The 12,443-nt window shown below is 52.2% G+C and overlaps 1 protein-coding gene across 1 annotated transcript; it reads right to left on the bottom strand.

Moving 5' to 3' along the window:
- Nucleotides 1-941: 941 nt before the first annotated feature.
- ASCL1 (achaete-scute family bHLH transcription factor 1) lies at nucleotides 942-3,873 on the bottom strand. Its single transcript, XM_061417112.1, has 2 exons — nucleotides 2,427-3,873; nucleotides 942-2,083 (listed from the first exon to the last, which is right to left on the bottom strand). The coding sequence occupies exon 1, from the start codon at nucleotides 3,132-3,134 to the stop codon at nucleotides 2,475-2,477; it is 660 nt and encodes a 219-aa protein (XP_061273096.1). The 5' UTR covers nucleotides 3,135-3,873; the 3' UTR covers nucleotides 942-2,083; nucleotides 2,427-2,474.
- Between the last annotated feature and the right edge of the window lie 8,570 nt (nucleotides 3,874-12,443).

The following is a 12,443-nucleotide window of genomic DNA, read 5'->3' as shown; positions in this document are numbered from 1 at the left end:
GACGTGCTGGCCCCCCGCTCTTTGTTGGGTTTTGTAAGATGCATTTTGCGCTCGGCTTTCCGCTTGGCTGGAGACACGCTAACTGAATCTGCAAGTAATGCAAGCGGCAAGCGAGGAGCCCACAAGAGGCGGAGTGGGATTCTGATCACGTCCTTGCTAACTGACAAGAAGCAAGCCAGCCAAAAACCCACCAATTTCTTTTTGAATCTTGGTAATTGGGTACTTTTACACGCAACTCACGCCATTCGGATAGAGTCACAAGCTTAGATAGGCCAGTGTCTCAAAGCGACCACACATTTCTAAGGCTTCTATTTATTTAAATCTAACTCCTGTAAGAAATTTATATCATACGTACCCTTTACTTAAAACCGATATGGACAGCGTGTGCAGTGGGAGAAAGGAGTAGAAAATGCATGGCTGGGAGTGAAGGGAGAAGAACACGCCCACCCCTGGCAGTGTGGACAGGGCTACCTCCCCCAAGCCCAGACTCAGGCAGCACCATCCTTTCTCCCACTCCTGATGTTCATCATCTCATCCAGACCTGCCACAGTTTCACAATGAGAAACTCAGAGTGGAACTAAGGGTTAGAAAGTGGGGTGAGGACCCTCTCCTTCCAGTTCATTTTGGGGGGATTTTTTTCAGTGTATGTTTTATCAAAAGATGATGCAGCTGTTAATCACCACCTATTTGCTAGGTGTCTGCATACATTTGCAGCATAAATGTCAAGGAAAACTATCTATATATGTAGATATACAGGTAAAGATATATCTCCTTGTACAAGTTTCATAGAGTCACCTCAGATAGGCCTGGTCACAGCACTTATCTTTGTCATTTCTGCCACTTAGCATCTTTACACCACCCTCTCCCCCTCCCTTCCCTTTGGCATTTTGATAATAACTTGGATGGGGCAGTAGCGTCAAAGAAGACTTGGAGGCAGCTGATTATTTTCATTTGTAAAAAAAGAAAAAAGTTTTATTACGAAACTAGTTTGTATAAAACAGGGTTATACACGGGATATTTTCTTTTGTAAGTTTGTAATAAAACAGTAAGAAAAAAAAAGGGCAGTGGTAGAAATTTCCCCAAAGGCAACCTATCGAAACCAACTGGCTGCCCCTTTGTGTTTGGACAGTAGCTGCATAAACTTTGTTCTTCTTGAACAGTATTTAATAACATCATTAATACATTAACAAAGTTTCTATAAAGTAAGACACATTGGTGCTGAAGTACATCTGATGGCCTTTCAATCTCACCTATGAGGACAGTTCTTTACAAAACCACATAGGGGAAATGGCAGTTGTAAGGTGAACTACACATCTAAAATATGCAGAGGTAATAGCATTACATGTTAAAGTATCAAGATATACACATTTTAAAACATTTGTACAAAACTCTATAAATTTTTTTCTTTCTTTCTCTCTTATGTACAAAAATATCTTAATATATCCCCAAACTGGTTAGGATAGATACAAATAGATTTTTCTTATAATAAAAAAAAAATTCACAAAAGATTGGAAGCATTCTATGATCAAAATGGTGGAAAAGATGGTGTGAGGGAGTGAAGATTGGGGAGGGGGGCCCCAAGAGGCTGGGGGTTTTCAAAACCCCCGGAGGGTCGGGGTTTCAGATAGCATACTTTCACTGCAGACAAAAATCCACAGCTTTATCAGGGTGGGGCATACAGAGAGGAAGGACGCCAACCCATTTCTAGAGGGCCAAAGAACTGCGCTTTCAAGAGAGGGCGGGGAGGTCAGCTCTGCCTGTTAGCGGTGGGTGGGTGTTCCTACAGGGCGTGTGCTGCTCCCTTACGCCAGGAACCCACTGCTTTGCACACAAGCTGCAATCCGTGCATCCTAGTCATCCTAGGGTCCTAGTCACTCTATCTCCGTGAATGATTGGAGTGCAAAGATACTGTTCTGAGCGCATCCCTGTTTTGCGAGAGCCTTGCTTCTCAGGCGTGCGGCGCTTAGTTGATGTAGGGGTTGGGGTGCCTGGATTTGTTTGTTTTCTTCTTATTCTCTTCTTCTTTCTTCTCCCTTCCAACATCGCTGAGGAGAAAGCACTGAAGATGCAGGTTGTGCAGGCCCTATAACATAAGAAGAAGGGGAGAGATTAGTGTCAACTTGGAGGCCAGTGGTGGGAGGAAGTGGAGGTTGGGAGGAAGATCTGTCAGGTACAGCGCCTTTTTTGACAAGTCTAAGAGTCGGTATACCACCTCGGTACTCCTACCCTGCAAGTCCTTGGAGACCTGGGCAAAGCCGCTCTCTGAAGCCAAGGCTGAAACTTACACGCCCGGATTTGAAAAGGACAAACTCACAAATCCTTTCAATCCACCCCTCCCCTCATCTCCGTGGGGGCAGTCGCCCTCCTACAGAAGAAAAAGAATGAAGACAAGAGAATCCCCCGGTTCCGGCCCCTATGCCACCTACCTGCTTCCGAAGTCCATTCGCACCAGGGCCTGACCCAGGCCGAGACCCTCAGAACCAGTTGGTGAAATCGAGTAGTTCTTGTTCCTCGGGGCTGAGAGGGTCGTAGGACCCCTCGTCCGAAGAGTAGGATGAGACCGGCGAGCCGGCCATGGAGTTCATGTCGTTGGAGTAGTTGGGGGAGATGGTGGGCGACAGGACGCCGGCCTGGAAGGCGGCGCTCACCGCGTCGTGCTCGTCCAGCAGCTGCTGGAGCGCGCGGATGTACTCGACGGCGGAGCGCAGCGTCTCCACCTTGCTCATCTTCTTGTTGGCCGCACCGTTGGGTACGTGCTCCCGAAGGGTGGCGAAGCCCAGGTTGACCAGCTTGACGCGGTTGCGCTCGCGCTCGTTGCGACGCGCCACGGCGGCCGGCTGCTGCTGCGGCAGGCTGTAGCCAAAGCCGCTGAAGTTGAGCCGGCGTTTGCAGCGCATCAGTTCGGGAGACGAAGAGCGCTGGCGCTTGACTTGCTTGGGCGCTGACTTGTGACCGCCCCCTGAGGGCTGGCCGTCGGCCGCGGGGCTCAGCTGTGGCGGCGGCGGCGGCGGCGGCGGCGGCTGCTGCGCGCTCTGTGCCGCCGCCGTGGCAAAGAAGCAGGCTGCGGGCGGTAGGAAGGGCTGCTGGGGCTGCGGGCCGGCGCCGCCGCTCTCCATCTTGGCAGAGCTCTCCATGCACAGCGGCGGCCAAGGAGTCGCGCGATCGGAGCGAGCGGGGACACGAGGTGCGGGACGCACGCTAGGGGTACACAGACAGGACCGGGGAGGGGCACGAACAGAGAAGGGAGAGAAGGGGAGAGATAAAGCTGGAGTCCCGAGGTAAGTTACAAAAATACAAAATCCCCGGGAGAGACTTCTTAGGGTGGGAGTGAGGAAGGTGCACACGTCTCCTCCTCCCTCCACCCCGCCTCCTCCCTCCCCTCCTCCCTTCGCAGGTTGGCTTCAGGAGCCTCGCGTGGCGCTCGCGTGTGAGGCTGCCGCTAGCGCCTTCTTGTTTTTTTTTTTTTTTTTTAAAAAGCAAGCAGCAGCAGAAGCAAAAGTCGGCGGTGAGCGCGCTCTGCTGTCTTCTGTTCTTCTCCCCTTAGGGTTGTGCGCTCTTGCGCCCGGTCTCGGTCTCTCCAGCCGCGACTCGGGCTGTTTGTGTTATTTGGTTAACCCCCTTTCTTTGCTTATTTCCTTCTTTTCACTCGCCCTCCTTGGCCGGCTCCCTGTCGCTGCGCCTTCCACGTTCCCTGGCCAGAAGTGAGAGAGTGCTGGGCGGCCGGAGTGCGGCCGCCTTTTCAACGGGACACCCAGCCCCACGCGCAGCGCTGGCCCCGCCTCGCCCCCCACTCCCCGCTGCTGCAGCGAGCGGCTGCAGCCCCCACCCCCCTCCTCTTACCGCCTCCTCCCACCCCACTCCCTAAACTCCCCCTCATCCCCTCCCCACCCCTTTCCCCCTCCCGCCCCCGCCCCCTCCCGTTCCCTGCGCCCGTTCCTTGCAAACTCCCCATTCAGCCGGGTTTGTTGTTGCAGTGCGTGCGCCTGGCGCGTGCCGGACTCCCGGCTGAATAAACAGGCGGCGCGCTCAGGGCGGGCTGCAGCCAGGGGGTGGTTCTGGAAAAGGGGGGGCCAGCGTCACCGGATAGGCGGATAGCTCTGAAAATTGGAGATGTAGGGGTAGACAGGTTTGGGGTGACGCGTCCCGGGATTCTCCTGAAAACTTGGAAAAAAGCACAGGCAAGGGTTTGGGCAGAAAAAGTGACACAGGGCAGTGTGGAGGTTAGGGACAGTAGGACTCCATTTTTCCTGTTTTCTTCTCCTACCCTACTGCCACTCTCTTTTGGGGGGGGGGCTCCGATGTCATTGGGAGCAGAAGCAAATTAGCTCCAGAAGTTCAGAAAGATGGGGAGAATTCTGTGGAACTAAGTGACTGTTAAAACTTAGGTTCTGGTACCAAGGCATCCTCTCACTAACTCTGTGACCCTGTTGAGCGGCATCCGCACCGAGCCTCAGTTTCCTCGTTGGGAACCACAGAAGGTTGGGTTAGGTGGTCTCTAATGTCCCATTCAGTTGTGAGAACTAGAATATGCTCCCCAAAATTGAACAAGTGTGGAGGAGGTCAAGAAGGGAGGTGATCGCACTGGGGGTGGGGGTGGGGGTGATCAGCACTTAGACAGGTGTGTACAGCACGGATACTCTTCCAGGGTGACCTCCCGCCTGTAGCATCGCCCCCAGCGCAAGAATTATTTCCTGACCGGCTAGGGGGATGAGTAAAGAGGGGAGCTCTTTGGAGTGTACCCACGGGGGATCTGAGAAAAGAGATGCGGGAGGTGATGGAGCTGGGGAACAGGGTTGGGGGAGCAGCTTCGCCGGTTGTCCGGCGCCGCCACAGGCACCTCGGGTGCCTTGGCGCAGAGTCCATCCCGCCCCAGGCGTGTGCCCGGCGGGCCGGTGGCAGGCGACTGGGAGCCGAGCCCGGCCGGGCCGCGTGCTGGCGCCGCGAGGGGGGAGGAGACGCTTGCAGCCGACGCTCGGCCGCTTGGACCGCGCCCACCCAGGCGCCCTTTCTGGGCCCTCGGCCCTGGCCCTCTCTGGCCAGAGCCTGGTCCAGCTTTGGGGCTCCTTGGGACACAGCGCTGCAGGGAACGCGGGCGCAGACGGAACCACGGGTCCCCCATCTCTGTGCCGCTCCGATGAGGGGAGAAGTCAACTGGGGCGCGTCTCAGGTCACCTTTACACAGGCTGAAAAAAGCAGAGTGTAACCATCTGGTTGATTTGTCCACTAGAAATAGGCAGTTCGGGTTATGGGTGCAGGAATGCTCTTGGTGAGGCATCCTAAGAATTGCTTCTCACTGAACTGCCCTTTGTGGAGATGGGTCTTTCTAAATGATCGTGGGTGACCGATCCTGGGAGCCGCCTTTGGTATGTGTGAGTGGCTGCGAGTGCTGGGGGTGGGGGGTGGGGCCTCCAGAGATGAATCACCTCTCTTCTCGGCCTCAGTTTCTTCTTTTGAAATAGACGGGTTTAGGAAACATAGGACTGCATCGTGCCAACAAAGCTCAGTTCTGTAAACCTCCCACCCACGCAGCCATCTCCCCGACGGGAACCTGTGGCTCGCTGACCCTGACAGGACTGAGCTGAACTCCGTCCTCTGGCCTTTCCCTCCCTGAGCCCCACCGCAGAAAAGGAGCTGAGAGGGCTCCCAGATTACACTTGTCTCCTCTTCTGGGAAGGACAAGAGGCCATGAGGCCTAAAGCAGAGGCGCACCCCCACGCTTTCTAACAGGAGGAAGCCTCGGACCACCCGGCAGAGTAAAGGGCCTTCAGGCACATCCCGCCACCCACTTGCCCCAGTTGGAAATGTCGGGTGCGGCCGCTAGGCGGCGTCCACTCCTCCTTAGTAAAATAGAGGTTGAGGGCAGGGTGCAGGGTGGGTAGCCAATAGCAATGCATCGAAGTGCATTTTTCACCTTAGGCTACATCTTGCGCCTTGAACTCCGTTCCAATTCAGATTCTATCCTTCCACACTTGACAAAGTGTTTCGAGTTGTGACCTTAAACAGTCTCTACGGCCCTCAGTTTCCCATTCTGAACCAGACATGCACCCACCAGCTCATTTAGAAACGTCTGGGAGCGGGGAAATTTGCCGATGGCCAGCACTTGTTCTCAGTTTCCTTCCAGAGTGTGGGCTCCACAGGTACACAGAGATCCTCATTATCAGGAATGTCAAGGCCAGAGCCTACTCCCAACCTTACACACGCGTACGTGCGCGCGCGCACACACACACATACACACACACGCCACGCAATGGGCGCTCAAATAGAAGCGCCAACTAGTGAAGCCGCGCATTGTAGTGGCCCTACGCTTTGGCCTCCACCCAGGAGCAAAGACAGCGGGTGCTGCGATCCTTCCGGCCAAAGCCACAGAACATTTGTCCCTATTCTTCCCTCCCCAGTCCAGAGCCAAAATCCCTCCCTACTCCTGCATCATCAGCCTGTTTCCTTATAGGCTTTGCAAAATCTCCAGGCTTTCTCTTTCTCCTACTCAAGTAAACACAAAGAGTGCTCCCAGCCACCAACCCCCCTCACCCCAGCACCAACCCACACAGGCTCACAGACCTAAGAGAGCTGCCACTTCCTGCCCCAGGCCCAGGGGTCTCCAGCCTTTACACAGGGGGTTAAGGCAGAGGGACTCGATTTGGTATCCAGGCTCTGTTACTTAAGAACTGTGACTTTGAGCTAATAGGGGACACTCTGTCTCAGTTTCCTCATCCGCATGCCCATGGTTAGAGCACCTACCTCCAAGAGGTGTGAGTTTCAGAGAGATGTCCCTGGAGTGCTCAGGAGGAGGTCAAACAGAAAGTGATGAATTTTAATGGCCTTTTTCAAATAAGGAGGAAGGCCCTGTTCACAGAGCTCACCCAGGAAAGCGTTTGTGGGAAGAGGATCCTTGACCCCCAGCTTCCTAGAACCACACTGCCCTAATGCTCCAGCCCTTGGAGAGTCAGTGCCACCATGTCTCACTGTCCCAGCATCTGGGAGTCTTTTCTGTCCTTTTTGAGGAATGGTGGTGATGCTCACTGGCAAATGGTGGTGATAGAGAAACCAATTTTATATTTTTTTAACACACACAAACAGTAACAAGTCAGATCAAATACAGACAAGTTTCATGGCCAGCCCAGGAATGGGCTTCAGCAGAGCCAGTGGCCCTGCCCTCCAGCTGTCTGTGGCTCCAATGACACCCAGTGAGCCTGACAGTGTAAATCTCCAGGCTTTACTTGACAGGGATGTTCAAGGTCCCATTTATCTAGAAATGGAAGGAGAAGAAGATAACTCATGAAAGGAGGGTTCCGTGTGAAGTGCTCAGATGCATAGTCATGTCCAACTCATTGAGACCCCATGGACTGTAGCCCACAAGTTTCCTCTGTCCATGGTATTCTCCCAGCAAGAATACTGGAGTGGATTGCCATGTCCTCCTCCAGGGGATCTTCCTGATCCACGGGTTGAACCTGCATCTCTTATGTCTCCTGCATTGGCAGGCAGATTCTTTACCACTAGTGCTACCTGGGAACACCCAGGGTTCCATACTTTCATCCATAAATGGAGTAGTGGCACTCCCTTTGCTTACCTGTCAAGGAAATAGGATGTTGTTTGTAAATTCACTTTGCAGATCCCTTCACAATTTACAGGGGTTGCCATTGTTGTAATAGGGAGGCAGGACACTGACCCCCTTTTGTGTGAATTACCCAGAATATAGAGCTTCCCACATGGCTCAGTGGTAATGAATCTGCCTGCCAACACAGGAGACACAGGAGACATAGGTTCGATCCCTGGGTCAGGAAGATCCCCTGGATGAGAAAGTAGCAACGCACTCCAGTATTCTTGCCTAGGAAATTCCATGGACAGAGGAGACTGGTGGGTTATGGTCCGGTCCAGAGGGTTGCAAAGAGTCAAATACAACTGAGTGATTGAGCATGCACACACACCCAGAGAAGTGGAGAGGTTCCTCTTTCTCCTCCCATGCAAAAAGGTCTTAGTTTCTGGATCTTCAGATCCCTCTTCTATGTTAGGGAATCCTGGAGGTAGATCATCCCTTAGATGAAAACTGCATTCGACATCAGGATCTACATGGGGAATTGAAGTTCTTGGTGATGCATAGGGATCAGCCACCCGGGACACGTGAGGTGCTGGGACCCTGAATCTCCTGCCATCTTCTTTCCACCCTGTTGGAGGCCAGGCCACTTTTTCTCACAGGCTGCACTCCCGCTCCCTACTTGTTCGCTTTCTCTCTGTGGAAAGGAGACAGGCCTCATCTCTTTCTCACAGTGGCTTCTGTGCTTTTTCTCTGGAGGGAAAGGAGTTCATGTTAAAAGTGAAACTAGGTTTCCCATTGAAGGAATCATTTAATAGAATTCTATTTAGAGTGGATCCCGAATAAAGGGCAAGGAGAATACAAAGATGAACACAGGCCTTAGAGCCTTGACTTGAACAGGAAATTTTGAGTGCAACCTTCAGTTGTGAACCCCATAAACCAGGGGGAACTTTGAGAAAAGTGAGTGTGCAGGAAATTCATAGCAGACATCCCATTCCCAGTAGCTATCATCTGTCTTGGGGTCTTTGCTGCCCCAAGCCTGTGCTGACACTGTCCTACCCAGGGAAAAGGAGAAGTTCATTACTATGAAGTCTACTCTCTCCAAGGCACCCTGCCCAAAGCTACTTCAGAAGCTGCCCAGCCTGGGTTGAGTCGACCAGCCTGGGATGGCCTGTGGGAGTAGGGGAGGGGATTTGGCTGAGCCTCTGGGTCGCAGCAGCCAGGCCTGCACCTGCATTAAGGAATCCAGGCTCCAAACCCATCTATTTGCTTTTTCAATACGCCTTACAAAGGGAGGGGAGGGGGAAAAGCTTGAAAAACAAAACAAAAAAAGCACAAACTATTATTTTCTCGTGGCTTTTTGGTGAGGGAGGGGAGCTGTGGGGAGAGGAGGAGGCAATTTGCAGCCACCCTCACAAATCCTTTTGAAGTTCTTCAAATAAGAAGTGATGCTGCAAAGTCTTTATTTATTTTTTTCTAAAGCCCCATTTACATTATGATTAAATACCTTCCTTGGATAAGCATAAAGAAAGTCGTTAATCTATATAGCTCTCCAAAGCACCAATACATTCTGAACTTTTGTAGGATTTGTTACACCCTATTTTGTTACAGTAGGCCAGCTCCTCTAGGTCTAGGCACATGGCTCTCCTCCCCTCCCCCCTTCCCCACCTCCTCCAAGAAAGGAAATAAAGTGAAGGTCTTTCACGGTAAACAAAACCAGCTGATTCTTCACAGAGAACCCATGAATAGCTGGAGAAGGAAAAAAAAAAAAAAAAACTTACAATAAATGGTGCATTTTTTCTCTGCTGGGTATAGTATTCAAGGATCGGGGCAGTATTCAAACAGAGGTCCATTTTTTGCTCAGCAAGAGAGTTTAGAAAGGGAGCGTGGGGTCCATTCAGCGCTTTCCCCCCTTCACAATCACTGGGTTCTATGAAACCTATCTTCCGTGCCTTGTCCGAGTGTTTCTGGGGACCAATTAGTGCTTTGTTGCACGGCTTCTTTGCTGAATCTTTGAGCAGCAAGAAAAAGCGCTCTCGACTCTCCCCTTATTTTGACCATTTCAGTCATTACTCAGTGTAATAATTAATATGACAACTGGACGCTCCGGTTTGTATAGAAACACCTCAGCGACAGGAGCGAGCGTGCAGTGGGTGGTAACGAGCGGCACATCAGCCCGGAGAAGCCACACACACACAAAAAGGAATGAATGGCCAGGGAGAAAGAGAAGGAATAAAGATAAAATAGTTGGCACAACGCAGAAGAACAGAAAACAGACGCGAATGCAGAGGGGAGGGGGAAGGGGGGACAATTAGAAAGGGAGGGGGAAAAACACCCGACGGAGGTTAACTTAACTTTGAAACTGTTTTCTAAATAGGACCCTGGACGTGAGTGGCCGGCTGTCAGCCCAGTGCGTCCTCCCCCTCCCCCTCCAACTTTCTGAACTCTCTTGGAACTCGGTGGGGAGTGGGGGGCTAGGGTGCGGAAAGGGGGTGAAAGGAGGACTCCTGTATCCTTTAGGTTCTCCCTGAGGTCGCTTTAAAGGATGCATCCAACACACCACTCCGCCCAAATCCCCTACTCCTTGTTTGCCTTCCATTTTTGCAAAAATCTTGCTTTCGGCTGAATAGAGAAGATGTGGCGCGAGTACAGAAGAGAGTTGAGTGCTGAATTACGTCCCTGAGGGTAAGTTTTGGGTAGAGGGCACTTCTGATACACCCCCAACAACTCTGCGACGCTGCCTCCTGGAGCAGCGTCCCGCGGGGGCCCTGGCAAAAAGGGTCTCTCCCGGGTAGCGTGCAACCAGCCTGCGCGCTGCGCCTGCGTCCCCGCAAGTGCGCCCCGGGGTGGCGACCCGCTCCGTGACGGCATAATAAATAATTAGAGGGTTTAAGCGCGTTAGACACAGCTCATGCTAATGAGTCAGATAAGGGCTCAGTCTAACCCGAAGTGACAGTTTGCATATCGCAGGAAAGAAAAAAAAAAAAGCCCGGTTATTTTTCCTCCCCCTAACTTGATCGCCTCTTCTCAAATTTAGGCGTCCCCAAACCCATATTCCCCTGATTCCCTCTCCTCACAGCCCCTTGACCTCCTGCCACACACGCAACACGCACACTCCACCCCCATTTTGACCCTTCCTCGTCTTTCACCCTGCCCGGCCTCCTGGTGACAGGGCAAAATCCCTGAGTGTCTCTATCTGACCTGCCAGGAAAGTTCACTCCCAGCGCGTTCGGGCCAGACTCAACCCCCAAGCGGAGATGGTTCGTGTGTCTTTCTTTGCCAAGTAGGGAAAGCACCGAGGCACGCATCCTCAGGGAAGGACTTTGAGACTCAGGCTCAGAGGCCTCTGAGAGCTCCGAGGGCCCCCGCGCTCACTAGTGCGGGCGAGGGGCGCTACCTGCTGGGGAGAGGAACGCGGGCGCCCCCGGGCCCTTGAGCTGGAGCTCCCGAAACGCTCCTGCCGTCTCCGGAAAGCAGGGGCAGTTTGCCGAAGTGACTGAGGTCAGTCGTGTGTCCCCATTGTGTGGCCACGTGTCCGGTGTCCATCATCACCTCCCCGAAGTCCGAGCTCAGCCCGACTCCTTGCGGCGCGGCCTGGGAATGCTCCCGCCTATAAATCAGCCGGTGGCTGCGAGCCGTCGGCACCTCGGCGCAGCCCTGGACGCCCGCCCCGCCGGCCAAGCGGAAAGTTTGTTCGCACCAGGTTAGCTAGAAAGCCGAGGCTGCCAGGGCCCAGGGTCCGCTTGAGCAACTGTAAGCCCCCGCGCGGTGGGGCAGTAAATTATTTCCTCCCTCCCCACCTTCTTCCCTAGCATTTGCAAAATCTTTGGGGGGAGGAGGTGGAGGGAGGGGAAGATGGTAATTTTTGATACATGGTCATTCATTGTCATGGAACCTTCAACACACAGCAATAAAAACAAAATTAAATGAGTTAATATTTGTAAAACGCTGAGAACAGTGCTGGCCATTGAGTGAACACTGTTTATACATTTGTTAAATAAATGCAGGCATCCTAGGAGATGCTCTGCTCATCTCAGAGGTTAGAAAATATTGCTTTGATTCCAAAATGATCAAGGTGGATATGCTCACTGATTGGTCAAATAACTATTGAACATAATCAGAGATAAATAAGACTATCTGCCTTCAGTAACCTTCTAGTTTAGCAGACAAAAAAGGAAGAGTAAAAGACAAGAACGTCCATTAAAACACAGTTTGAAAACAATGGAGAGCCCTCTACCTTCTTCCCTCATGGACTGTTAGTGTGGACTCCACCCCCCAATCCCTGCCCCTTGTCACCCTCTTGGTTAATGCAAACACAGTCTAGGTAAAAAGTGGACTTGTTGATGCAAACAGAACCAGGCCCTCTTCCCCAACCAGATGATCACTCCCAGCTTCTCCTGTGTGACAGTTCATGAGCAGACATTAATGAAGTAAACACACACATTTTTAACACCTGTTCAGTTCAGTTCAATTCAGTTGCTCAGTCATGTCCGACTCTTTGCAACCCCATGAATTGCAGCACGCCAGGCCTCCCTGTCCATCACCAATTCCTGGAGTTTACCCAAACTCATGTGCATCAAGTTGGTGATGCCATCCAGCCATCTCATCCTCTGTCGTCCCCTTCTCCTCCTGCCCCCAATCCCTCCCAGCATCAGGGTCTTTTCCAATGAGTCAACTCTTCACATGAGGTGGCCAAAGGATTGGCGTTTCAGCTTCAGCATCAGTCCTTCCAATGAACACCCAGGACTGATCTCCTTTAGGATGGATTGGTTGGATCTCCTTGCAGTCCAAGGGACTCTCAAGAGTCTTCTCCAACACTACAGTTCAAAGCATCAATTCTTCAGTGCTCAGCTTTCTTCACAGTCCAACTCTCACATCCATATATGACCACTGGAAAAACCATAGCCTTGAC

This window comes from Bos javanicus, chromosome 5, assembly GCF_032452875.1.
Source record: "Bos javanicus breed banteng chromosome 5, ARS-OSU_banteng_1.0, whole genome shotgun sequence".
NCBI lineage: Eukaryota > Metazoa > Chordata > Mammalia > Artiodactyla > Bovidae > Bos > Bos javanicus.
This window is presented reverse-complemented; position numbering and strand designations above follow the sequence as displayed.